The sequence below is a fragment of the Grus americana genome, chromosome 5, assembly GCF_028858705.1.
Source record: "Grus americana isolate bGruAme1 chromosome 5, bGruAme1.mat, whole genome shotgun sequence".
NCBI classification, from domain to species: Eukaryota; Metazoa; Chordata; class Aves; order Gruiformes; family Gruidae; genus Grus; species Grus americana.
This window is the reverse complement of record NC_072856.1, coordinates 16055301-16082995: the sequence shown is the minus strand read 5'-3', so window position 1 is coordinate 16082995 and position 27695 is coordinate 16055301. Positions and strand designations below refer to the sequence as shown.

General features: G+C 44.4%; 2 protein-coding genes across 7 annotated transcripts in view; both read right to left on the bottom strand.

The window, feature by feature from the left end:
- Window positions 1–5541, bottom strand: part of KCNC1 (potassium voltage-gated channel subfamily C member 1) — a 131465-nt gene extending 125924 nt beyond the window's left edge. For 4 of the 6 annotated variants that reach the window (XM_054826096.1, XM_054826093.1, XM_054826095.1 and 1 more), the window contains exon 1: window positions 3973–4964. In XM_054826096.1, the coding sequence (XP_054682071.1) occupies window positions 3973–4542 (570 nt within the window). In that variant the 5' untranslated portion in view covers window positions 4543–4964. Of the gene's footprint in view, window positions 1–3972; window positions 4965–5438 lie in introns of those variants that run through there. The other 2 variants (XM_054826092.1, XM_054826091.1) reach the window with 1 other exon arrangement.
- Window positions 5542–23773: 18232 nt separating this feature from the next.
- Window positions 23774–27049, bottom strand: MYOD1 (myogenic differentiation 1). Its single transcript, XM_054826101.1, has 3 exons — window positions 26497–27049; window positions 24957–25035; window positions 23774–24382 (listed from the first exon to the last, which is right to left on the bottom strand). The coding sequence occupies exons 1-3, from the start codon at window positions 27043–27045 to the stop codon at window positions 24129–24131; spliced, it is 882 nt and encodes a 293-aa protein (XP_054682076.1). The 5' UTR covers window positions 27046–27049; the 3' UTR covers window positions 23774–24128.
- Window positions 27050–27695: the final 646 nt, after the last annotated feature.

Sequence of the window (27695 nt, the reverse complement as noted above, 5' to 3'; positions counted from 1 at the left end):
TGTGAGCAGTAGCTCAGAGTCTCATCTGAAAGCTCCTGGTTCCCAAGCTCTGACTAACCCAGTGACTGTGAATTAACACAAACACAACCTTATCCTGCTGGGGAGGAGGAGAAGGAAGGGGGCGCAAAGACGTTAGGTACCTGCAGGCCAAACTCCCCAGGAAGTCAGCGGGAGCTTCGCTGGTGTAAGAACAGCACGACCAGACATAAACACAAAGGAGAGAGGATGCTAAGAAAGTATTTTTCACACATTTGTGTACTGTGGGGCCTGTGAAGTCTAATGAGTTCAGAACGCAGGAACTCTGTTACAACATAACTCTTGGATATGCTGCTTTAGTGTATCTTTGTAGCTTTCTGTGTGACTCTGTTTCTCCCTTTGCATCTATTTATGAAAATTAAATTTACAAAGTTGCCTGATCATGCAAAACAGTTCTAATAAGCTTTAAAGAAACGTCTCACCAATTCAGGTGCACAATATCCATTGACATGCAGTGATATTTAGCTGCCTGATCATATGCTTTTGCAAATCTACTTGGATACCTGTCTGTCTGCATATGCACCCAATACAACTGTAAATCTGATCTTTTCCATCACCTTCTCTGTTACTCTGTTCAGACCTCCAGGTACCAGACTTTGCCTCTGTCACCCGAATGTGGATTCTCTAAGTTAGAGAAGCGCGACGCTCATTTATCTTATTAAGGTAGGTGTCTAAGGAATCTGTGATTTGAAACAAGCTACCTTTTTCTATTACAGATTTAGAAGACAATGCAATCTTTTAACGTATTTAATCTTTTTAGAAAGAGCTACCTTATTTAAGAAATTAGTGTTTAGAAAACTAGAATTTAATTAAACTCAGCCACTATTGTTGTAACAGGAAACTGTTGACTATGTTGCACCTGAAGACAGACGATTAGTGACTGGGAGCTTATGCTTTGTCCAAGTAAGTTTAGAAATAGACAAAGCTTGCAGAGGTAGCTGATTTTGCCTGACATACACAAATGTTCTTCCAGTCTCTCCTGGCTGTCTACAATGAGAACAGATGTAATTTAGTATGAGTTAGATGATGGCGAAGCAAACAAGTCAAATGTACTTGTATTTGTAAGCAGTGTCCATCAAAATGCTCCAAGAATGGCTAGATTTGAGTAAATGCTGAGCTTTCCATAGACAGTTCCTAAACATTGACTGAATTAGTGTACCAGATACAGTCCAGGGAAATCTTGCTTTATTCAGATATGCAGGTTTTCATTTAATCTTAATCTTCATGTACTGTATTCCTTTTACCTGCCAAGTGTAACAGTATAAGGGTTATGTAAACCGATGCTTATATTAAGATGTTATTTTGACATACATTTTGGTGCCGTATGTAAACACCAAACACGCATGTAATAATCACCATTAGTAGCAGTCTCAGATCCAATTAGGACGACAAATTTTAGTGATGCATTTTTTTTGACAAAATGGCAATATGAATTTAAATTTTTGCATGACCGAAATAGTTTGTAATTGAAAGTAGCATACACAATTAAAAGTGAGGTAACAGTGGATTTGTTGCCTGACTCTACTAATGATTGCTTTAATATACCATTCACTTGTTAATGATGCTATCAATTATTTTACTGTAAATTAGCTATTGTGAGTTTGAGGTCTTTTTACAATGTCTGTGTTAGGTTACAGGAGCATAAATCAAACTCTCATCTCTTTTTACATCCATAACCACAATATATGGCTTTTATTAGAAAATGTTAAGTGTCTTATAATGTCTTCTTAATGGACAGTGTGTGCATGTGTTGATGATGAAAGCCATCTTCCTTCATGCAAAATATTAATGTATATGGCCTACATCTCCATAGATACAAGTTAAAGAACCATATTTAACCCATGAAATATTCAATATATGCTTTAATTTTGCCCAGAATTTGTATTTCTCTAGTGTAACAATTCTTTAAGGAAAGAAGAGGTAAATCGGGGGTTGAATTCTACCAGGTATGTACATGTAATTGTGAATAAATTGGTATAATATCCACTGAAAAAAATCCAAACAAAAACCACAACCCAAACACAAATCACTTTATAAAATGCCTATTCCTAAATGAAAATACCCATAGAGAATTAGAAAATGGAATTTATATCCTCCTAAAATTCCAGCTTATACCTCACAAAGACTCTTAATATTGGTTATAGATTTTGTCCTCTGACCTAAAATATCATGCTTCCAAGCAAAAGGGTGTTTTAGCCTCTATTTGTATCCTTTTCATTGGGACAGCATTCTCCATTTGACTTTTGGACCATTCCACAAAATCTTGGACAAGCAGACTGCCTTGACTTGAAACGTGTTTTACAAACAGATTCCTGGGCACCAGAGAGATCTGCTATTGAAACCAACACCTGCTAATATCGGGCTTGATTAAAGGAAGCTAAGCAAGCCCTTTGAAGGATACCCTCCAGCTTTCCCTCTCCATGTTCCCTTGGCAGAAATCAGGGATTTGAAAGCTGCAATTCAACAGCATCATCCTTTCATCTCATGGTAAATATTTTATTATTCCTTTATCCTCCATGCTGTTTAAAGGAATTCATTTAAAATATTAACTTCTTTGTTCAGGGAGGAAATCTCCAAAGGGTATGCAGACAAGAATCTTTAGAAATGCACCAAGATATAACTCCAGGCTCTGCTCCAGCTTTCCCCATTCATTCAGTCTGCAGACCTGGCGGCTCCCTGCTGGAGATCTCTGCTCAGACCAAAAGTCTCCAGCAGCTGCTGTTCCACCACCCATTCATACACAAGCAGCTCCCCTGTCCCTGCATTTCCACCTCTCTTTCTTCCATCCATCCAATTTGCTCCCTAATCTGATCTCACTTCTTTGATCTTCCTCAGGAACACCCATCATCCTCCCACACCAAAGCATCACTCGTCCCTACTGAGGGCTGGCAGCAATTATGCTCTAACTAAGGTACGTTTAAGAGAGGAGTAAAACCTACCCAAACCAATTTCTTTGCAAAGGCACTGTCCTTCATCTATTTTCCTGCTTATCAATATGGGTATCTTGGGGGTTAATCCTGCTGCTGCTCCTGAAGTAAATGTTTTCTTTACTTTTGACTTCAGGAGCAGAATTAGGCCCTAATTAATTTAATTATCCTCATATGTGATAGCAAGAAAGGAAACTACTTAGAGGAGTCAGGTGACTGTTTAAGACCACCTTTATCCACAGCTATGCTGTGAACTGCACCAATGTGCATTCCCTTTCCAAAACAACTGCAGGCACCAGGAGGGGAGGAGTTGTCCTTCAGTAGCCAGGCAAGAAACGTGTAAAACACAGTGTCCCTTCTACATGAATGAACCCTCTCCTCTGATTAATACATTGCATTTCCCACAAGGGAAAAGACAGGGAGGAAGTAAGTGAGGAACTGAATTACCCATTCTCAGAGAAGCGTGATCATAAATATTTAACATGGTACGTATGAGAAAAGAGAAGGGAACAGACCCCCCCTTTCCAGTCCATGCTGAGAAACTCTCCAAATCCCCTGGTCTCCCAGGGACTGCCTGCTCCCGGGATCCTTTCTCCATCTCTTAAAGGCGAGAGAGCCGTTAGCTCCTAAGAGGGCTGGACAAGGTGTCTCTCTACTGGGGGATGACTGACTATAAAAATCTGTGCATGGAGGGAAATTACCTGGTGTAATGGAGATCTCTTGGGTCTGTGAATGGGACCCTGCCCCAGGCTGGTGGGGTTTTAGGAGCCTGTTAGAAAATAAGGGTTTCTAGTATCACACATGGGAGTACACGAGCTCATGCCCCATGCATGGGGCCTGCTTGAGAGTGTGGGTTATGTCCCCATAGCCCATGTGCGATTTTTGTATGGCCACACACATGGATGGCTGCTCTGCTCTGACAGTGGAGATAACCCTGATGATGCTGGGAGGAAGTGGGGCTGAAGGGAGGTTTGAGTGTTTTGATGAGGGTGCTGATTGCATAGCTTACCCTTGCATATCTGGAGGAGTAGGGATCCTCAAAGAGTGCCCAGATGCGGGGCTGCCACCGTCTCCAGAAGCCCCCAGACCTGCCATCTGGGGAGTCACTAAGTGCTAGGCGTTTTGTCATCTCCAGCTCCTCTTCACCATCACCAGAGTCTCCGGTGCCATCTATGTCTCCGTCCTCGGCACTGCTATCCAGGGGTGCCCCACCAAAGCTGTCCAGAGCCTCTTCGGCGTCGCGGTGCTGCCGGTAGGTCATCCAACAGCAGGGCTCCACATCGGTCTCATCGATGCCCCAGAAGGCCAGCTCCTCCTCATACAGGGGCCCGCACACGTCCGCAGGGCAGTGCAGCTTGCCAGTGCGGTAGTAATTTAGGATGTGGGCAAAGACGCCCGGGTGCCGGTCAAAGAAAAACTCATCCGTGCGGGGGTCATAGTCAAAGTGGCTGTGGGCATCGGGTTCAGCGATCCAGGCCAGCCGAGTGCCGGGCAGGGTGCGTAGGGTGCTGCGGTAAGTCTGGTGCCTAGTCCCTCCCACGTTGATCACAATGCGGTCGCTCTCGTCGCCCTGGCCCATCTCGTCTCTTATTAGGCATGTCGCAGACTCATCCAAGCAAGCACGGCAGGCAGCAAGCCCGTAAGGGGACGGCTGCTCGGTGGCAGTCAGTGCCTAACCCGAGCCCCGATCCAGGCCCGCGGGGGCGAGGGGCCCCGGCCAGGTCTGCTCCCCGGGGGCCGCTCCGAGGGGAAGCCGGTGCCCGTGGCTCCCGGCGCTGCACCGCCTTCGTCTGAAGTCAGACACTCGGGGGCCGTCGTAGCTGCAGCCGCGGCGGAGGGGCAGGGGCAGGGGGGGCCATGCTCCGGGAGCGCGGGCGCTGCGGTGCCGGGGCGCAGGGACGTGCCGGAGGGGGAGGGCCCTTCCCTGGTTGGATGTGGCCAAAAGCACAAAAGAAAAAAAAAAAAAAGAAAAATTTTTTTTTAAAAAAGGGAGAAAAATCGCAGCACTGGCGCTGCCCACAGGTGCTCGGAGCGCTGGGCAGGAAGCGGGGGTGGGCGCCGCTGCTGGCTGCAGCCCCCGCGGGGATACGGCGGGGCTGTGCCCGCGCCCTTCCCGGCGGTGCGGGGCGGAGGGCGCCCGCCGGTGCTGAAGGGACAGCGCCGCGCACCGCCCTCCCGCCGCGCCGCCTCCGACCCTGCGGCCGGGCCGGGTCGAGCGCGCTGTCAGTGCGGGCGGCGGGGACCCGCGGCGCCGCCGCTGCCGCTGCTCCTCCCGCTGCCGCCGCCGCCGCTGCCGGGCGGCTCGGTGCAGCCCGCCCGCTCACCGGACAGCGCCGCGCAGGCGCGTTGCTCCCGCCCGGCCGTCGCTCTCCGGGTCCTAGCGCCGGCCTCGCCCCGAGGGCGCTGTCCCCCGCTCTCGCCGGCGCCGCCCCGATCCCCGCGGTTCTTCGGCCGCCACGTCGCGTACGTACTTACCGGTGTCGGGATAGGGCTCCCTGCTCCGGTACCCCTGGCTGGAGGAAGAGCGCCCTCACCTTCCACCCACGTCCCAAGAACCGCCCTCTTTCTCTCAGCGGGGGGATGGCGGCACGGATGATCCCCTTCGGGAGGCGTTGAGTTTTCTGGTGCCGCGCCGTGCTCGGCTCTGAGTGACCCTCTTTAGGGCTGTTGAAGTAAGCCACGGCGTTCTTGTCCTTCGTGGACTGGACTCACTGCAGGGCAAAGAGGTAAAAATCAAGACGATCTCCCCAGGCATAAATTTCTCACATCGTGAGCAGTGATGCCCCGGGTTGCCGTTTCCTACTGCATTGCACCTTTACATGGTCCCACACACCTGCTCTGTTTGTCCATATTTTCTTCTATGTTTCTACTATTCACTTGTTTTTCCCCTAAAGCTTGGGTTGGTAGGAGGCTGCAATTTGGGTTCACGTTGTTTATTCTTTTTTGTTCTCAGTAACTCACAAAGAATGCCAAGGGAAGTTTCACATCTATAAAAAGAGCAGTTCCTGCCCTGTGAGGAGCTTGAAGAACAGCGGTGAGATGATTTTGTGGAAGGGAAGTCACAGAGGTATGTAGACACGTTCTGTGTTTTGTTTCGTTTGCTGCCAGTATCCCAGGAGGAGTGGGCTTATGAGAGAGCCTGGAAAGCTGAGCCGTTGTAGATGAATCGTGGGAGGCCGTGTCATGATGAGTGGATGAGGTGGGGAAACATAATTGAAGGGTATAGGGTTGAGGAATGCTGCTGGAGTACAGAAGTGGTAGGGACAATGTGATGCTCAACAGAAGAGGATAGGCTGGGGGAATGCAATTAGGTTGAGCCTTGAAGGAGGACAGAGATTTGCATGTGCTGGAACAGCAGGTGAAGAACAAGTGGAAGGCTGCCAAGGAGCAAGTGGTGTGGTCAGGTTTGTGAGAGGGGAGGCGTGTGGCCATCCACTGCTTCCTTGGGTTGCAAAGGAGCATTGCATGTTTGGGGTGCAGAGAAGAGAACTTTGCAGTAGCTGTGGTAGGATATACCAGAGAGGCCTAAACAACAGATTTGTCTGTGAAAATTATAACAGATTGGTCTTGAAGCTAGTGGGGTAGAAGGAAGGCCCAGGAGCTGGGTGCTATTTGTGTGTGACTTGTGGGAAAAGGGAGGGAAGACAGTGGAAATGGGGAGTACGTCACTGCTATTGGTAGTGAAAAAGAAAAGGGAAAACGAGGCTAAACCAAGGCAACTTTGCACTTCAGCTAGCGTAAACTGATGACAAAATCTCCAGGAAGAGATGGCAGCCAGCCACTTAAGCAGTGGGATTGGACAGAGGGAGAAAGTTGATGACAGAGGGAGAAATCTGAGCATCACATGCTATCTAAAATCCTTGAGAATTGCCGGACACAGGGCACAAAGGGAGAAGAGGGCAGGTCTGTGAACGCAAGCCTGGCATTAAGAAAGGAAAAGAGGATAATAACTTATTGACAGAAATAATACAAGTGATAATTATTTTGTAATCATAGTAAGCCGCTACTTTTGATAATAATAGATCTGGGACCCAGGAGGGAGGTTTAAGGACCTGTGAATTCTAGGCCAGTGGGTCCTTCTAGTCATATCACCAACTGTAAAGGCTCTTTCCCAGCTCGTTAGCTCCTGCCTTCCACGTTACCTTACCCCACATCAGTGATTCCTCTCTAGGAATTTCAGCGTTGAGATCTAAGATGACTGTGGGGATGAAAGGGATATCTTGCAGCTCTGTCGCTTCAGTTTCCCTTCTTGTCTGGGCGTCTGCAGGAGGGTGGTACGGGACCTTAGAAGTCATCTGAAAGCATGCGTTAAAAAACAGAAAGCTTGTTTAAAGATAGTTTTCACAGACTCAGGTGGGGAGGCCGCGCTGAAGTCACCCGTGAGGTTTCTTTGGAGGTACTAAGGCTGTAATTGTTAAAGGAGCGTTGGTAGACATGGAAGAGTTGGATGCTTCAAAAGATGCGTGAGAAGGCCCCAGATCAGAGATTGATGGGCAAGAAAGAGCTGTGAGAACTGGAGCAAGATAGCTGCTGAAATCAGAAGCTCTCTTAGAAATATAAATTGGAAAATGAAGTTTATATGTTATTTTGATGTGGAAAAGGAAAGATAACATCACGTTTGAAGCTTATATTGAAGTTTGAGAGGGAAAGCATTAGAAAATAATACCTTTATTAAACAAGGAATGTGGCACAAAATAACTGCATGTTAACACACAAAGACTTTGCTTTGCACTATAGATTATAGCATGATTTGCGGTTGTTTACTTAGTGATAGTTGATACCAGCAAATACCTATTTGCTGATTTACACAAAGTGAATGTTTTAAGTCAGTCCAGCTGTGTATCAGCAAAGTTTTGCTTTAAGCCTGTCATATAGTGATACAAAATTCTGTTTTCATTTTCAAAAATAATTTTCCATAAATGGAAATGTTTGGACTATGGTAGACAAACCAAACCAAATCATTTTCAAAGATCTAACTTGTGGACAAAAAATTTCCACGGAAGTTTCGTTAATCCCAAACTTTATAGTGGCACTTCTGCTCCCCTAGCTCTACTGAAAAAGAACAATTTTATAATTATTTTTTATTCTGGTTTATATGTGGTATCTGTAAAGATTTTTTTTGGCTGTGGAATAACTGCTTATGCAGACTTGGTATCTCAAACTAGAAGCCTTCATCTCCATGTGCTGGGATACTGAAGCATCTCCCCTCACTCTGCCAAGACTTCCAAGGCTACAATGACATTCTATAATCCCCTGTGTACATGAGATGAACACATTAATGAATTTGCCACAGTTAGACATACCCACATTCAATCATCTCAGTTTCAAAATAGCTATATGTCTTCTCTGTGCCTTTAGACTTGCCTTAGAGACAACGCTGTAATTTGCAAAAGCAGGATTATGCATTTGGTCACTCATATAACACCATTGACTTTAGTGGAGTTAAAGAATGAATGAAATGAATGAATGAGTGAAAATGTAGGTCACTTGTCAATGAACTGAGAGCAGTCGTCCCTATACTTCCCTGCTGGATGTCTTCTCTACACTGGAAAGAGAAGTCAGGCAGGGAGGGCTTAACGTGAAGGTGAATGCGTACGTCCAGGAATTATCTAGTTTTTCTGTGATATCTCTTGTCATTTTAAGCTAAATTAGTAATTACCTTACTAAGTTTTACTTGCTAAAAAGGACTAAAACAACTTTGTGCTGGCAAACCTCTGTGGGAAGCATGGAGTTGGTAGGTCGTTCAAATAGTTCAGTGTCTGTTTGAAAAAGGATTCTGATACAGCAGCAGGTAATATTATCGGAATTTCTTAAAATACATTAGAAGATGTTAGCCTTGGAATTGCATTTTGTTTCTTGAGCTGATTCTCACAACTGGTGAGAGATTTTGATGATCATCTACCTCGAGCTGGGGGTGACCAAAACATGGCACAAGTGGGGAAAATAAGCTGTAGAGCTCAGAAAAGCCTTTCTGAAGGCCTCCCTTGTGGGAGCCTTCTGAGGTGCCAGAGTTGTACAGTAGCTGCTACCCAGGAGAGTATATATATGCTTTGAGCAGTCCTGTTAAAGTCATTTGGTCTACTTATAACCTTAGCTGTTCTTCTAAATCAACATTTTTAATGGTGACAGTGGAAGAATAGCTTTAAGCTGTAGATCTCTTTTAGTTTTTAAACTACTGTGTAACAGAAGAGAGTGAGTCCCCTTACTAATGTTATCACTTGTGTTAGGTCACCTCACTGTGTCCTGTGTTCTGATGACACAGGAAGAGTAAGTCCTTCTTTTACCTCTGTATCTGGTGTCCTGGGATCACCTTTGTTGCCCTGTGCTTCAGCATTCCCAAGGTAATAATATACGATGAAAGGTAGGTTGTCTTTCAGACAGAAGTCTAAATTCTGTCTACAAAGAAAAAAAATAGCTTGTGGGTTCACATGCTATTCATTTGTAAATCCCTGTGCTCTCTACTTCCTGCTTTAGCAGAGAACTGCAGTGGTTTCTAATGTAACTCCAAAGGAGCTTTCTTCTCAATGTGGGGGATGATTGAACATACATTCCCTAATATTCCTAAACTTAGTAACTCATAACTTTGGAGTGAAATTTTAACTTTTATTTTTATTTTTGTATGAAGACATTTTACCATTTACAAAAGATGCTGGATCAACAGATCAAAATTGCAGAGTGTTGCATAGGCACAGAAAGCACATAGGGAAGCTATGCTGTACGCTTTGGTGTTTTATTGGCGTAAGAAGAGTATCTTATTCTGCACACCTTTTTAGCCTCTTCGTTCACAGAGATTCCTAGTGAGGTGTGTTGGGTTTTGTGTGGCAAGGTTTTGGTAGCGGGAGGGGCTACAGGGGTGGCTTCTGTGAGAAGCTGCTAGAAGCTTCCCCTGTGTCTGATGGAGCCAATGCCAGCCGGCTCCAAGATGGATCCGCCCCTGGCCAAGGCCAAGCCAATCAGCGCCTCTGTGATAACATATTTAAGAAGGAAAACAAAGGCGTTAAAGGAAGTTTTTGCAACCAGAGAGAGGAGCGAGAAGATGTAAGAAACTCTGCAGACACTAAGGTCAGTGAGGAAGGAGGGGGAGGAGGTGCTCCAGACACCAGAGCAAATATCCCCCTGCAGCCCGTGGTGAAAACCATGGTGAGGCAGGCTGTCCCCTGCAGCCCATGGAGGAAGGATGAGGGGGTGTAGAGATTCTGCCTGCAGCCCGTGGAGGACCCCACGCTGGAGCAGGTGGAGGCACCTGAAGGAGGCTGTGGCCCGTGGGAAGCCCACGCTGGAGCAAGTCCGGGCCGGACCGGTAGACCCGCGAAGAGGGGAGCCCACGCCAGGGCAGGTTTGCTGGCAGGACTTGTGACCCTGTGGGAGGGACCCCACGCTGGAGCAGTCTGCTCCTGAAGGTCTGCACCCTGTGGGAGAGACCCCACGCTGGAGCAGTCTGCTCCTGAAGGTCTGCACCCTGTGGGAGAGACTACGCTGGAGCAGTTCGTGAAGGACTGTAGCCCGTGGGAGAGACTCCATGTTGGAGCAGGGGAATGTTGAGAGGAGTCCTCCCTCTGAGGACAAAGAAGCGGCAGAGACAATGTGTGCTGAACTGACCGCAACCCCCATTCCCTGCCCCCTTGTGCCGCTGAGGGGGGAGGAGGTTGAAGCCGGGAGTGAAGTTGAGCCCGAGAAGATGGGAGGGGTGGGGGGAGGTGTTTTAAGACTTGATTGTATTTTCTCATTGCTCTACTCTGTTTTGCCTAGTAATAAATTAGATGAATCTCCTCTCTACATTCAGTCTGTTTTGCTTCTGACGGTAATTAGTGAGTGATCTCCCCCTGTCCTTATCTCAACCCAAGCCTTTTGTTAGACTTCTCCTCTCCCATCCCGCTGGGGGAGGGGTGAGTGAGCGGCCGCGTGGCACCCAGCTACCGGCTGGGCCTAAACCACGACATGAGGATACCAACAATGGCGACAGCTAACAAAGTGCTCACTCCTGACATTGAGACCTACCTAGTCTGAGTTCATCGAACAGTTTATATTCAAAGAAAAGGGTTATTATGAAAAACTTGTTGACCTGTGACTTTGGGTGCAACTATGAATACAACTGGAGAGCACATTCAAAATGTTTTGAAGCTGAGAGGGAGAGATTTATTTCTAAGAGTTATAATCTCAAAACAAAAGGCAGCCAGGGTTGAAACACCAGTTTTGCAATGCTTGAATGCTATAATTCAGTCTGTGCTCTCTTGTATTAAATTCATGACAACTCAACAGTATTTCAATGCAGTTCTTTATTGGTTTTAGATTACATCATGCTGTGAATTGCTCTATCTGTTAATATTGATCCTTGTAAATCATTTGGTTTGAGGTCTTCAAATGGAAAGCTGTGATGCACTTCAGCATGCAATGTGCTCACTTTGTCCTTGAAACTCATTTAAAAACAAAGCAAGCTGCAATTGCACAGATGATATTACTTTTCTGAAAGGTTAGATTTACCCCTTTGAGCTGTCAATAGTTGGATGAAAGCCTTCCATGGAAAGAATGAGAATGGAGGAGAAAATAGTTGCTTGGTGCTTGATGTTGACTAAGGCAGTCATAGAGGTGCTGCATGTCTGAAGAGCTGTGTAGCCCAAAGCCTGATTCAAAGTCCTGCTGCTTTTAATGAGGGTAGCTAGAGCAGCAGAAGTTATGATTGAATGCTAGTTCCTGTACTTTTATCTAGCTAGGTTTTTTTCTTAATTACCTAAGTTTTGCTTGAATATGTACTTCATTTTCATACATGTTCTTCAAATATTGCATGAATTTGCTGTGAGCTGAGAAACACATGCTATGTTCTGCCTGATGGGTTGCATTTTGTTCTCTGTCTATCTGTACTGGGCTAGCATTTGATTGTGAGTGAAGGTTCTTTTTGTTTTGCAAATCCCTTTAGGATCCTTCAGAAAGAGCGCTGGTATAGAAATGTCAGTGTTGCACAGATGTATATCAAACTGCGAGATAAATGGAAGTTGCTCTGGGAAAAAATGGAAGTAATTATGCGATATGTTAGAGATCATCATTGGTCTTTACTCAGTCCATTAACTAAGAGAAACTTGCACCTGAATCTGTTTGGTTTTGCTGAAAAATTATGGGAGATGGAACTGAGTAAATATGATGACTGGGATGGTGCACATGAGCAAGGCGAGGTGGTGGAAGAAGTGTTCTGCTGCTTGCTAAAGGACTTGGGAGGTTTCCTGTAGGGAAAGAGGAGGTTGCTCCTTCCTGGCAAGAGGGGCAGTAGGCACTGCAAACAACTGTTTAGTTGTCTGTCTTACATCTAGCACCTGCTTGAATCCAGCACGTAGCCAGCCTGGGTCAGGCACCATGCTTCTCTTGGAGCACATATATTGGTCTGAAACAGCGTGAGTTTCTAGATATGCTTTAGTCAAGGCTGTAGTAAAAGTGTCAGGATTTGTCTTTGATAAGGTATTCCCTCCTCACGAAACCATGGGGCTAAATCACAGCAAAATCTACTTTAAGTAACTGAAATTAGGCATACAGCTTGGCTAATGTGCCACTTGGTTACAATGTGGAGTAATAAGAAGGGTATAGATTTGTCTCTTGCCTTCTTCATGCTGATCTAGGCGTGATCCAGCAAAACAAGCAGCTGGTGACAAGGAAAATTCAATTTATGCAATTGGAAGATTCACATCAATGCGTAACAAAAACGTGCTTATGGAAGCTGCTAAATATGTGTTACTATGAGCTGAGTGCAGTCATCCTGAGGGCTCTAAATCTACATTTCTAAAAGAGTAAACGACCACACACAGATCTGAACTATTTAGCTCCTACCATGTACTATAACTAGAGTTCCAGAACTGGCTAGTGATTTGGCTTTATTTTATTCTATGATTGGTTTTGGGGAGTCCTAAAAGGTCCTTGACTTTCTGAGACTGACCTAGTCAGCTTTTTCTGAAAACAAAACTCTACTAATGCTGTCACTACATTTTTAAAATCTCAGCCAATTTGCAGGTGCATGAACATAGCAACAGACACAAACACATAGATACAGACATATGTATTTCACTTATACTATATACAGAATACAGAACAGGAGGTGCTAGTCTTTTCTTGAACAAGGCATGCAGCTCTCAGTGCCTCAAATACATCTTTTTCGTTTAACTACAAAAAAAATTAGTTTCTGACTGAGGAGTATAGCACACGTCCATTTTATACAATATATATGCTCACCTATCAGCTGACCATTTCTCTAATACATCAAAATAATCAGAACATTTCTTTCTTCTCTTATTTTTTTAATCTGAAGTGAGAACTTTATTTTTGTTGAATGATTCATTTTCCACAACTGTTATTACTTCTCCAGCCTACTCTGAGTTTGCAACAGTGACTGAAATGTTCTCAGACAAGCAGATGGGAAAATGGCCTGTAAATCTTTATTGTTATAAATGGTTTGTAAAACTCTGGGTGTTGAAAGCTAAGAGTAGTTCAAATAAATCTCAACAATGCTGACTCAAAGGTTTAAAGCATTGCTTAACTCCCTTGATTAACCCAGCTTCTCAATATTTGACATGAATCAATAACTCTGAGATGTCTTTGCTGTTCCCTAGCTTTGTAAATATTTACGTAGCCAGTCCCACGAAATATGGCATTCAATCCTGTTGAAGTAATTCTTCGTATGCTGCATACAAACAGATATAAAGTAGAATAGTTCTAGTGATGCTAGTTAAATAATTGGCATTAAGGATGAAATCTGCTGCATTTCTTTTTGTCAATAACCAGGATTTATACAATGTAAGTGTGAGTGAATGGAAAGCAAAATCCACCTTCTGTCGCAAATCTTGGACCAGCTGCTGGGAATGCAGATTTCCTGATCCTGGCTTGTGCCTGAACCAGTGGCTCAGCATTAACAGCAGCCTTTTGTTCCAGTTCAATGAGGTGTTGAGAGCTAGATCAAGGCAAATAGTGAAAGGATGGCACCTCTGTTAGCTTGTCCTCAGCCGTCCCTTTCTGAGATATGCTATAACGAATGGTCTGTGCGCTCCAGGGAGCAGGAAGATGCTCTACCCAGAGTTTCCAGGACCTGGGAAAGACTTCTGTAGGAATCTCAGTGAAAAAGGGTTGTACCAGCCCTTCAGATCATGGCTGGGATTCCTGCTAACATACCAGATTTGCAGCAGGTTTGTATTTAAATGGTTTAGCTCACAAAGCACAGTGATAGGCTTGTTTGTAAGGCACTGCACTTTTAGTCATTGTTTACTGATTCAGTCTGATTCATCTGTGGATTCTGCCAGATTTTGCAGTTGTACTCCTTGCCTCTAGGTATTCCAGAAGTAGAAGGGGTTGGGGAATAATGAGGAAGCAGAGAAAGATCAGTGGCATAGGATGGTCAGAGTTGGCCAACAAGAAATCAGAAGTGGATCTTCCTTCAGGTATGCTCCGTTTGCTCACAAATTTGGACCTTTCTGGGCTTCTAGGATGGATTCCTATCCTACAAGAGAACATACAATAGCATGTTTATTGGCTTTCCTATGAAGGGATGAGAGAAAAGGGGTGCTCAGTTCTCCAATCTGTAATAAAGGCCTTCTCTTTATGGAATTTTTCAGACTGTAATCAAAAAGAAAAGATATTCCTACAGGTTCTTTTTAAATTGTTCTCTATCTTATAGGCACCCTGCCTGTTAAAAAGCAGAGAAAAAGATTGCATTCTTTGTTATATATTTAGAAGTATTTTAGCTTCTTATTTGCTTTATCATGCCAAACCCCTGAAGAACCCTTCAGTATATGAAAAGGTCTTAATGCAGAAGTACTACAGTGGTGCTGCGCTTCTGTAGCCCAGTTTGACCACTGCATAATCCAAGCAGAGATGTATTCTCAAAAGAACAGTGCACCACAGAAGAAGTGATGTGGGAAGTCAATGAAATTACTGTCAGTTTTCCTGACTGTACGCTTATACAGCCCTTAGGAGGTGTTTTGCTTGTGGTTTTGCCTATATATCCACAAATACATATAATTCTGATCGGGGGAAAATCCAGATGTTTTCTAACGTATTCTTCTTCAGCTTTGTTTCCGTGTTATGTTACGTTGGTTGTCTTATTGACTATTTCTTCCCTCCCAAGATAAGGCTGGTTAGGATCTGCAGGATGCCACTTATATTTAGCAGCATACTTTGAGATACTTTGGAAGAACAAAATTATGTTTATGCACAAAGATTTGCAGTTTCAGTCACACCTGTTTGAAGGCCCAAGAGATCTGAAGGGGATTTGGTCCAGCTGGAAATCAGGCTAGAGATGGTATATCAAAATATGAATTAAAACTTTCAGAGCTGAAAATATGAAACTAATTATCTTGGTTAAGAAAAAGTAAAATTTTTTCATTCACTCTGGCCAATTAATGTTAGTCTTTAGACAGCAAGTTGACAAGTACATAAATAGCAATGGGACAAATTAATAGACATCTGCTCAGCCAATCAAAGTTCCTAAAGGTTCAGCTGCAAGTCTGGAAACATAACCACTAGTGTCTAAAATAGAAGATGTGGAAATAGATGTTATTTTAATTTTTTTTTTTTAAATCTTGCTACATTGTATGGTTTACCACAAAAACAAACAAAAAAAGGCCACAGGTAATGGTGGTGGTCATGGAGTGCTTGAAGGGCATATGCCTTCACTCACCCCAAAGTGAAGACATGTCAAAGATATGTTGCTTCAACTGTAAAACATACATGCAGGAATCACTACATACCTAGCAGCTGTGAGGATTAAGTGATCTGATCAATCTTTTCTGTATCTCTTTTTAATAATAATTATTTCTATTTAAAAGATGGATTAAAGTTTCGTCATCCAAATCTGAGGAACAGCTCTCTTTTTTTGCCTTTGATGCACAGCAGAACTCAGAATTCTTATTGCAAAAAGAGGCCAGAGAGCAGACGAGGCAAAATGACAGATTCAGGTAAAACATGAGCAGCCAGCTCAGAACAAGCAAGTTCAGTGCGTGACAATCTTTCTGCTCTTCTCTAGGGACCGGGCAGAACCGTTCAAGAAGGAGCAGATGGAAACGGCTGCCAACAGATGCCTACTGGAAAGGATTCAAGCCACGGTACTTGCTGGAATTTGGGAGTTTGTGATAACCTGAACTTACTCAATGACAGGTATCTAAGATTTTGAACCAGACAGCTATCAGTCAGTTCTTAGCTATGAAAACCAGAAGAAAACTCTTGTGGAACAAAAGACATGTGCAGGTCATTCTCTGAAGAAGCCGCCAGAGCTTATTTCTCAGAGAAGTCCTGTGGTGAGAGGAATCTTTAAGCTGTGGTTGCCCATAGTACTAAAGATAAAAGAACACTGCTAATGTATTTTTCGTGAATGTTTCTATCCCATAATTCATTCATTCAAAATGGTGGTTTCTCTTGACCTTGAGCTAAGATTTAACAGGTGGGGAAAAGATAAATTTAGGAAATCCAGTGACGCAATGCTGATACTTTTATGTCTTCTTGTATATTTTCTAGCATACCATGAAGAGTAATAAATGGCAAAAGCTAAAGTGCCCTTGGCAAACAAACAAACAAACTAGCGCCCTGTGATATTTTTACCTTTGCTTCTCCTCGCCACACACACTGTTTACTCCCACAGAGCTTGAAATATTAACCCAGCATGTTAATTTATTTCTTCCAGAGTTGCCCTGGCCATTGGATTTAACGTCTCTCTTGGAAGTACTTCAAACCAAATGGCTGGCTTCATCTCTAGCTTTGTTAATTAGGCACATTACTTTGTTGTTTTTTTCATATCGCTTAATGTAATTGGCATTTGTGAAGCTTTTGAAAGACATGTTCGGGACTACATTTCATGCAGCTGGCTTTAAACTGCAAGCTGCTTGAAGTATATAGTTCTGTAGAGGACCGCCTTCGAAAGTGTAGAGCATGTGTGCTCAGCACATACCGTGCTTCCTTTCCAAAAGGAATGAAGTGACCAGTATCACACATGTTTCTCCCTGCATACACTTGTATTTTATGGTATTATATTTGTAATAGGAGCATTATGTGCCCCATTTGAAGAACAGGACTCCCTCTACAAGCTGTTGTATAAATCCTTTGTTCTAAGATGGTCTTCATCCTAACCAACTTGAGGCAACTCATAGGGATACCTTGCCACATAGGCACAAAAGCCTGTGTTTTTTCACATAGAAGTGCATCTTTGCAAGCCATGAATTTGGACTAGCTGCGAGAATTCCAACGGATAAGGGTGCCAATACTGTGTCAACTGCCAATCCGATTGATGAATTTACACTAGGTAGGAATTCAGCTCATTAATTTCAGTTGTCTTGGTGTGAAATGATCCTCTGTACCTGAACTGAGAAAGCGTTAGCTATAAAAGTTTAGGAGAAAAAAATAATGTATGCACTAAAGAAATTATGTCGATGTCCTCTTTTCCGTAGAAATGCTGCCCTCCAGTGGTGTGGAAAAGCATACGTGTTGCTTATTGAGTGCAATAGTGTGGTTTCCACTTACACTGCTGCAAGTAGCAATCAAATGTACCTCTTAGTATCACAGGCACAGGGGTTGTCTAGGCTCCAGCCTCAGGAAACCCACAGGTGGCATCAGACCAAGTAGAGGCATTCGTAACAAAAAGGTAATGCTTTACCAGTGCAGGCCCACTGACTCTTTTCTGTGAACAGCCAACTAAAAATGAAAACTCCCTCTCACAAGTGGCAGGATCATAATAGTCTGCCCCACAGCGACAGTCAAAACCTCTGACTTCAAACTGAACCACATGTAAGAAAGTGGTCACGAGTTGGACAAACAGGTCTCACAGCACGTTTGTTCCCAAATATGATCGATTGTCACTTGAAAAAAACCAGCCTGGCCCAACAGTCAGACAGAGAGTTCTGCACACAGTGGTTGTCAGTGAATCATGAGGATCCTTCTGGCCTCACAGAGCATGAATCCCCAAGCCACAGATAAAATACAAGTTCTCCAGGTTTTGCCTTTCAGTCATGGCAGCCAAGTGCATTTGTTTTAGGGTTCAGAAGTAAAGCATCAATGTGAAAGAAAGGAATGTTGTATGGCCAAAGTATAAGGTAGATGATCTTTACGTATGTTGCCTCTACACTTGCTTACCTTTCCCTTGCGTGGCTTCAAATGTTTTTTCCAAATATGCAAGGCTGTTTCTCAGCTTGTCTTATTCTACACCTGCATGTTAGATGGGGGTTACCGTGCATGCTGAGATGATTTGCACCCTGCTGAGGGACTTGGCCACCAGGGAATTGCATCGTGGTCCTGCTGTCATCTCCTCTTCCTGTGCATCTGCCCCACCTGCCTTCTGGTAAGCAACCTATCTCCCCTGGACCATTGCTCACACTACAGGCCGTACTTTGCCTTCAAAAACCTTCCATTTTCTCTCTCCTTTTGTCTTTCTTTTTTACTTAAAACTAAGAAAAATAGAGTGGTGCCCCAAAATTTGTGCAGTAATAGAAAAGCCCTTTACTATTCCTACAATTTTTCTCTCTGTTTCTATAGAAGGCTCTCGATAGGGAAAAGCTTGGCTTTTCAAACATATTTTTCCTGCTGTTCCTAGTGTATGGGATTCCAGGTGCTGACTGAAGACCGTGAATATTTTTGCTGTTTCCTCACCAACAAATTTTCCATTATAGAAACATGAGAAAACAGAACATTGGAGTCACCAAGAGACGATTTCGGAAAGATGTGCAATTTATGTCTTCTCCAGCAGATGTTGCTGTTGGACCAAAAACAGTCTCAAGGTCAGTTCAGGTGGTCTAGGGGGGGCTGTATTTCAGGTTTCAACAGATCCAGGATTTTATCTAGTATCTCCAAATCTGGTTTCTTGGGATTGGGAGACCCCCTTTTACGGCCATGGACTTGCAACTCTAGGTGACTATGCTGAGACACAGACCTCTGAGTGAATCTGACTTCAAAGCAAAAAACCAATGCCCCAACCACAGTCACAACCTCCTTCAATCTTCTGATTTATGTGAGTTATTGTCTGTCAGCGTTTTTAAGACATTTTTTATAAATAGCAGAAAGCTTCACTTCATGTACTGTATTTGCCTCCCTATTGATGAATGAGGGTTATTCATCGAGTCTTGCATAGCACACTTGTTGATGTTGCTAAGATGCGTGTAGAAGATAAAAGTTATTGATGAAAAAAATATTGAGAAAGAAAAATGTGAGTTCAATGCCATGCTGACTGTATTATTGGGAAAACCCTGAGGTTTTCTGTCGCTGTGTGGTTACAGGATAGGCCAGTTTTCACTATTAAGCTTACAATGTTAAGGTCTTTATTCAGAAGTGTCTGTGTATGTGAAAGGTAGATTTCTGGGTCCACAGTGAAATGTCTGGGTTCCTTCTACTGGCCGAGGTGGCTTTATGCCAGACATGTTCCTAATTCCTTGGCGGGACCTGGGTAGGAAAGGACTATCAGGAATCTCTTCTGTATTACATTAGGCAGCATTCCCTCCCTCATTAGCCCTGAAATCTCAGATATTGAAGGGAGAGCCATTGGTCTCCACTTAATGACATTCCCAGTTGTGCAACAAACCTTTTGAGAAGGGAGCATGCTGCATAGATCAAGGAGAGGAAGTCATGACTGTTCAACAGATTTACTGGAAAACAAGTGATTTGAAAGGCTGAGGGAGGGCGAGCTGGGAAGCATTAGTAAGTAGTGCTTAATGAGGTACTCAGGTATGCCTCACAAGATGATCTCTGGGATGTTTGGCATGTGAGCCTGTTATCTCCATCCCACACTCACACACGCCGAATGCAGATCCTGTTGTCAAAGATTTGCACTCTGACTGTACGAAGACCATTTTACCCGCTGTTAGTGAAGCCAAGATCGCTGTATGCAAGTTATGCAAAATGACCTTCATGCCATCTCCTGCTATCACAGGCTCCGTGTCAGCCACACATTTTGGAAATGTTGTAGACTTTCAGCATTATTATGGGGATAGTTTCTTGTTTTTATTTTGAAGATCAGGTGAGCAGTAAAGCCTGACACCTTGTTCAGTGCAATTGTGCTCAGGGGATCGGCATATCTGAAGGGGTTGTGATAGAAATGGGTCAGTGAGCAGAGAACAAGCAAAGGGGCATGGCAGGGAGTTTATGTCATGGCTTTGCACCACTACATGAACACTATCTCAGGCAGTATTATGTGCAGTAGCTTGAAACTATTCTGACTGAAGTTGGAAGTTTTGCCACTGATTTCAAGGAACAAATTAACAATTTTTAAATGAAAGGGAAATATTAATTTCTTCTCATTAGCATTCAGGTGGTATGAGGTACAAATGTTTGCTTGTCTCTTCACTTTTGGATGTATTTCTTCTGAAGATGATAATATCATTTTTATAAATAAAATGAGCAGGTTTTGCCTCCTGCACAATTTGACCCTTTCAAATAACTCTGCAAGATTCAAGCTGCAAAATGAAAACTGTTTTTCCTTTCACATTCAGTGGGGTTTTGTAAGGTCTTTATCTTGTGTTTAAAATGACACATCATTTTAGAAGAGCAACATCTGGTGCAAAGCAACTGCCAACTTAATATTTCTTTAATAGTTTTGCATACAGATGATAAAATATTTTAAAAAGAAAAAAACATACCAGGAATAGTTCATATATTTCTTTTACCTAAAATTGAATTTTCAGTATGTGAAAAATTTCTGTAGAGCTTCAATGATAATGTGGGAAATGGTGTATAACATTGTTATTTTTAAAAGCCAGCATTGGACAATTCTAGCATCTTTAGTGAAAAGCTCCAAACTCACATTCAGGCAGGCTCTGTACTGTCCGCTCGGGGAAAGGAGCAGCCTGGCTTGCAGTGACCCCCAGTATCTCCCAGGCTCTGCACGTCAGTGCGATCTGCAGGATTCAGAATTTTTTTAAATCAGACGGTATTTCTTTAGGTGCCCTGAGCTGCAGAATATTGAACCAGAACCGATGATTTCAGGCTATTGGTGTGTATTTGTAGCCCGTGCTGGAGCGTATCCGTAGACCAAGCTAGACTGCAGTTTGTCTTGTCAGATCAGCCCTAAATGCCTAAATACACCTTCAGGAGCCCAGTTTAAGAACCAAAGTTTGTAAATGTTGGATCAGTCTTGTAGCTGTTCCCCAGCTCTGCTTATGTTCCCTGCCACTGTTGGAACTAAACTAAAGCTCTGAATCCAAATATTTCCAGCTTTGAAATGTGTGCACATAGACTGGGATATACTTCTGTCAGTAACATGCCATCTTCTTGATGCATAGGGGAATAGAGTAACTTCAGGCATTTGTTTTAAATATATTACCTTAGAAAAAAACAGGCAGAAATTGCACAGGGAGTGCATTTTCCTTATTTAAGTTCAAAAATAAATATAGCTGTAACCTAAATGTGTATTTATCAGCACTGATGCCCTTTGGCCTTAGTCCAGTGGGCTTTTCTCTCTGACATCAATGGGCAAAAGATGGGCTCTGCGTATGAAATCTGTGAATGTTTTTTTCTTCTTCATCCATCCATCTATTTTGGGATGTGCTAAATGCTTGTTCTCTGTTGTAACATTAACATCAGTATGTGGAAACTTGGGTTGCTAAAATAAATCAGTGAAATGCAATATTCATGACTTCACATAGAACTGCATGTACATTGTTGGACATAAGTGCCCCGTGTCACTGTGCCATGCCAGCTTTACAGCCAGGTAAAACCTATTGTGTCCCGCAGAAGTGCAGTGCTGTAGTGAAGCAGGCATGAACTTTGTGCTGCCAGTATGTATAGAGTCTCTGTAGTTCCTCAACTGGCAAAATATTTCATGGTTCCCATTTACATGACAGCAAAATTAATACTTCTACCAGCCTCAGAGTACGGGGATGGCAAGGTCTACAGTATTTCACAAAAGCATCTTTTGATCTTTTGCATTGTGGGCCTGATGGAGTGTTTGCTGGAGGCGATGAAAAGTTTATTGTTGATGTGCGAGGCATTGATTTGTGAGGCTCTAACTGTCTCTCTTTAGTTTTTGTAAGTTAGTGATACAGGCTTCAAACTAACCTGGGGCATTTTTCTGACCTTAGTAGAAACCCTCCTGATTCATGTGAGTATGAATTAGCACATTCTCAAGTTCATTTAATTTTTATTTTTAATGGAAAGCTCAAACATTTATGGGCTGGCCTGTTTTCTGCCCACAGTGAAATCAATGGGAGACCTTTACAAAGTTGGACTTTGATGAAGGTGCTGAGGGCCCAGTCCTGCCTCGGAGTCCCCTCCAATCTGTGGGAGCCTGGCCTGCTCCGCAGAGCGGTCCTGTACCTCGATGCCGACTTAACATCCACCATGGTCACAGGCGGATGGATGAGGAAGGAATCCCTGTGGCTGTTACCTTCCCGGCCCTCTGGTTTCGGATAAGACAGCAAGCTGAGAGCAGCCTCTGCCCCAGGAAGGAGAAGCAAGTGTGTCGCTCTGCTCCACACAAGGCTGCTCGCTCCTTTCCATGGAGCATTGATCTTTACAGCCCCCATGACTAAAGGAGTGGGAGACATTCCCATGGAATTAGCTGTTCCATCTTTCTTTTACCTCTTAAGCAGGAAAGAGCTGCACAAATTCCCTCTTTAATAGTCGTCTGAGAGAGAATACAATGACTGATCTGTCATCAAAGTATTTAGAGCTGATGACGATATCTGGGTGCCTTTTGGGGGTGGGTTGGTTTTATTGTGATGTTTAAACAAAATCCCTAAATCACAGGGATATGACAAGAAATGGGTTGTTTCACATTGGCTGTAGCTGCTGGTTATTCTTGTCCAAATGTACAGCAATGCCCTGATGGTTACTTACCAATGATGGCCTGCTCAGGGCTTAACACTTTTCAGTTTCGTGGCAAGCTTGCAAGGTTACACGTATATACACTGAATGAAACATAGCCCACTAGTTATTTTTAGAGAGGCTCTAAACAAGAAGTAAATCCATGGAGTAGTGCTGCCAGAGATGTGTAAAGTTCAAACCCAAATTAAAACTGCCTGTCTTTGGCCTAAATTCCAACCTGAACTTGAGGAAAACTGTGATCTCTAACTTTATGACAAAAAAATCCTTTGCAATTATTTTCTAACACCTGAGAATATATGAACATGGTACAAACACTTGAAAATTAGAACTTGAATGAAAAAATCTGTTCAAGAATGTAGTACCCAGTCTTGCGAGATAATGTTGTATGACTTTAAGTTATGGTAGCACTGGAATTTGAAGAGTCTAGTTTATTGTGATTCCTAGTTCTAACACATCTTTGTGAGAGCAAGTCCTATAATGTAATTGTAAACTTTGGGGAGAGGAAGAGAAACGTGCTTATTTACCTTACAGATCTCTTCAATGTGCAAGACGTAGTTTAAAAATCACCAAGATACAATACGAAGAAAGTAGACCCCTTTTCAGCAATATATTTATGCAAAGTAGTTGAAAATAGTGCAACTGAAGCATGTTCTTGATTTCTTTGCTGAATCAGAGCCTGTATCTTCTTCCTGCCAAGACAGTGATCTTAATACCACTCCTAAATGCACTAGTAATTCTAGAAGCCCTAATGAAAGTCAAGATAACACAGATTTTATAAATAAGGGTCTTTATTTAGAATACTGTTGAAAACATTCTTGGCAACCACATCGTATAAATATATAAAGTTAAAGTTTGACACAACAAACCAAGCAATATTAAATATTTTTTTAAATTTCCCCCTTTTTGTTTTGTTTTTTTAATTTTTGCTCCTTTTTTTCTTTCATTTTTTCCCCCTTTTTTTTTTTTTTTTTTTGCAAAGCAACTCTTATTTACAGTTATACAAAAAAAGTTTTATAAAAAATGGTCCACAACCTTATTTTGGCCAGAACAGGAGTAATAGGAAGGATCTGTCATGCCACCACTGTTGTAGATTTCTATTCTCCTCCACATTCAATAGCCAGGTCTCCTATTCCCCAAAGCCCAGATTAAACATTGGCCATTTCATGGTATACAATTTTATCTCTAGACATATTAAATAACTTTAGTTTAACAACCAATAAATAACTAGGTTTAATTTGAAGTAATACAGGCTTGAAAAGTTATATATTTGAAGGAATTTTGAGTGATATTTTAAAACTGGGACAAGTCTTAAGAATTTTTTTCAGTCTTAGAAGGCAGGTCTTGGAGCATGGCTGAATGGAGCAATTTGTTTTCAGTGCAGTCCAGCTGGACCTGTCTTTATAGTACTTGGTAGATAGGGTTGCTGCTGCTGCTGTTATCCTGGGGAAGTGGGGCGCAGTTAGTGGGGGAAGGAATTTGGGCTCCGCTATCATTCAGACGCGCTCCTTCTGGGGGGGAACAGGGACTCCCTTCAGCAACAGTTTCTGCTGGAGGCAGTATAGGACATGTGGAGTTATCTGTGGAAATCCTCTCTACAATGCTTGAGAGGCAATCGAGGCTGGAAACAACAGAACTCTTCCCATGCTTTGGATCTAAAAAACAGACAAAAAGGTGCTCAGTTTATCCAATGGGCACTTAACGTCAGTAGGGTGTAGTTCTTTCCTAAAACCCCAGCAAGTGGAGGAAATGAATATTGGTGAAGGACACCAATTATCAGAAAACAGCGATTGTAATTGCAAAATGAGAGAGACACCCAACCAAAGTATGCTGCTTCTGGGGCTTCACCTCAGTCCACAGAAAGGGAAGGGAAGATTTGAAGTCAGTCAGCAATTTCTCCAGTTTGGATAAATGATAGATAAAGTTAGAAGAGTCTTCATGCAAAACATGGCTAAACACTGAAAATTAGTTGCAGGGAGGAATATATTTTTATCCAGATGTATTTGCAAAATAGGAAATGCAGCTATAAACATTTTCCTATATTTGCAAATATATCTAGAGGAAATCCAGTGCTTCTAGCATCAACAGCTTGCTGGCTGAAAAGGCAGGTTACTTTTTCAGCCCAGCTGGGGTCAGCTAAACACCTGGAGACAGAGAAGGCACGGGGAAGTTTGCTGATTGACAGCCTCCGACTCCATGTTTCACACAGCCATTACGGCATGTACTCACCATTTGGTGATTCTGTGTAGTAGCTGCTGTCATAGCTGTTTCTTCTGCGAGAGCTGCAAGGAGGCCCGCTGTACTCCATCTGGAAGGGAGAGCAAACTGAGTGAGGTCACTGGTTGGGGACAACATTTCCTGAAATCCCAGTAACCATCCGATTTCATCTTTCAGTCCCTAGTCTGTGCTGTCATTCCAGTCCTGGCTGAAATGCCATCAAGTTGTAGTTTCTTTGAATGAGGCAGAACTTAACTTGACTAGAAGGGGAGTCACCCCAGAATGTTTTATGTGGCACAGCTGTTCCAAAGGAAAATTATCACTGTTGTTGCATCGAATGCTGTTCGATGAGGTTTTCCAGCATTCTGATCAAATACTGCCCTACACATATCTTCAATTTACAACAGGGGGACCAAAAGAGGAATGAGTCTTTTTGATTTAATTTTGGAAGGTTTTTCCAAACATGAGTTCCTCTTAAAAAGCCTCTGTCTAGCTTTGTTCCTTTTTGTTTCCTTTAGTTTCTTTTCCCATTTCCTTTTTTTACAGAAAAAGCCCCAAAACATTGACCAATATATTTGTTTCCAAAACTTTAATCCACAATTAAATTACTCATTCTGACAAAAGAAAAAGGCTGTATTTTGAGGAGGGATCATTTGTGTAAATCTTCTCTCCAATCTGCCATCTATTTTATATTTGCAGATTTTCAACTCAGTAATGAGTATCTCTACCAGAGCACAGAAAAAAAATCTCAGGTCTGAAAGTGCTGTTGATATCCTGTCCCAGACAGCTGTCCTGCACTCCAGTTACTACGTCCCACCACCCCAGAGTCAGACCAGAGTCCCAGTGAAAAGACAAGGTGATGAGACACCATCTCTGGCACCCACCCTTCTCCGCTCCCCATAACGCACAAACAGGACTGAAAGCCTGGGGTCTCCTTCCTATTGCTGGTAAATATCTACAGAGGGGATGAAGTGAGAGGAGAAATGGAGAACCTTTTTCTTCGGAGTCAAGAAAAACAACTGTTGTTTAGAAGCTCCTCCTGTTATCATGACGAATGGCAGAAAACAAACCTCTGACTCTTACCAGTTCCCCTGTAACTACCATGAACAAGGGAGACCTCACTCTTGGCTGTTCTTACAGGATTCAAAGGTAATGATACAGCAGAAGATGGAAGCAGAGATGCCCCAGGAGCTAAGGGACCACAGGCAGGGCTCAGACCTCACCATGCACCCAGGCAGCTTCCCAAAGTGCTCCCCCAGCAGCTCTTCCCTGGCACCCCCAGGACACAGGGGAACCCGCCTAACTTCTCATCCCAGGGAAAAAAAGTGCGTAGGAGATTTTTCTTCTTTCCCACAGATGGTGGCATGTGGGGACCCCACCTCCCTTTGCTGCTGGAGCTCAAGGCACAAGAAAGGACTCTCTCTTCTGACAGGGGAGGTGCGGAAGGCAGCTGCTATAGGAAAGGCAGGAGGAGGCGACTCGCCCTGCGCAGGTTTGGACCGACAGTGTCCGGGGCACCTCGGTGGCAGGGTGTCCTCCCTGGGGCACTCACCATGCCGTCAGAGCAGTTGGAGCGGGGGCTGGAGGCATCCGACTCCCCGCTGTAGTGTTCCAGCACTGGGTAATAAGCGTCCTCCTGCTCCCGCAGCAGCGCCTGCAGGCTCTCGATGTAGCGGATGGCATTACGCAGGATCTCCACCTTAGGCAAGCGCTGGTTGGGGTTGGTGGAGGTGCAGCGCTTGAGGGTCTCAAAGGCTTCATTGACCTTGCTGAGCCGCCGCCGCTCCCTCATAGTGGCAGCCTTACGGCGGTCGGCATTGGTGGTCTTCCTCTTGCAAGCCTTGCAGGCCCACAGCAGGCAGCGGCCGGCCTGGTGGTGCCCACTGGGTGCCCGGACGTGCTCCTCCTCATGTGGGTGCCCATGGTGGTGCGGGTGCTCCTCGGGCTTCAGCAGGCCCCCCACATGCACCAGCCGGGGGTCCAGGTCCTCGAAGAAGTGCATGTCCGATGTGTTGAAGCACGGGTCATCATAGAAGTCATCAGCAGCCGCGAAGGAGCAGAGGGAGCCCTCCGTCATCTCCATGGGGCCCAGTAAGTCCATGGGGGCGGCAGAAGAGACAGTGGCTGGGCCAGAGGGGGGTGAGTGCAGGGATCAGAAGAGAGGGGGCTTCGATCGGGCTGTTCAGCAGCAGCCACCGGCCAGGTGGGTGTGCGGAGCAGAGGCCCTCACGCCCTCTCCCAGGGGAGGCCACCAGCGCTGGCTGCAGCCGCTGCCGACCCCCTCCCCAGCCGCGCCGGTCGGGGAGCGCCACTCGAGACCGTATTTATGCCGGAGCCCCTCCGGCGCGGCGGGTCGGGTCGGGACGGGGCGGGGCGCGGTGGGGCGGGGGCCGCGGCCACCGGAGCGGGGGGGGGGGGAGCAGCGGGGCGCTGTGTCCCGCGGGCGCGGGGCGCCGTCGGGTCGCTCGGGGTGTTGCAGAGCTAACGCCAGCCGCTGCCAACGCTCGGCTGCACGGTTGTCTTCTTTTTTTTTCTTTTTTTTTTTCTTTTTTTTTTCTCTCGCTTTAAGCAGCCCGCCCTGCCCAGCCAGTCAGGGAAAGCAAGGCTCTCCGATGCCCGAAGGTGCCGGCAGCCGCCGACCGTCTGCCCCGGGGGACAGCGGTGCTCCCCGCTTCTCCCGCACGCCCCGGCGGGGCCGCGCTCTCGTGCCCGGCGGCGCGACGCGTTTTGCAGCGCGTTTCCCTGCGGGTC

Coding starts and splice junctions, on each gene's coding strand:
- MYOD1 (XM_054826101.1), bottom strand. CDS start 27,045: ATGGACTTACTGGGCCCCATGGAGATGACGGAGGGCTCCCTCTGCTCC. Junction 25,036..26,496: donor CCAACTGCTCTGACGGCATG/GTGAGTGCCCCA, acceptor TCTCCCTTCCAG/ATGGAGTACAGCGGGCCTCC. Junction 24,383..24,956: donor CTACACAGAATCACCAAATG/GTGAGTACATGC, acceptor TCTGTTTTTTAG/ATCCAAAGCATGGGAAGAGT.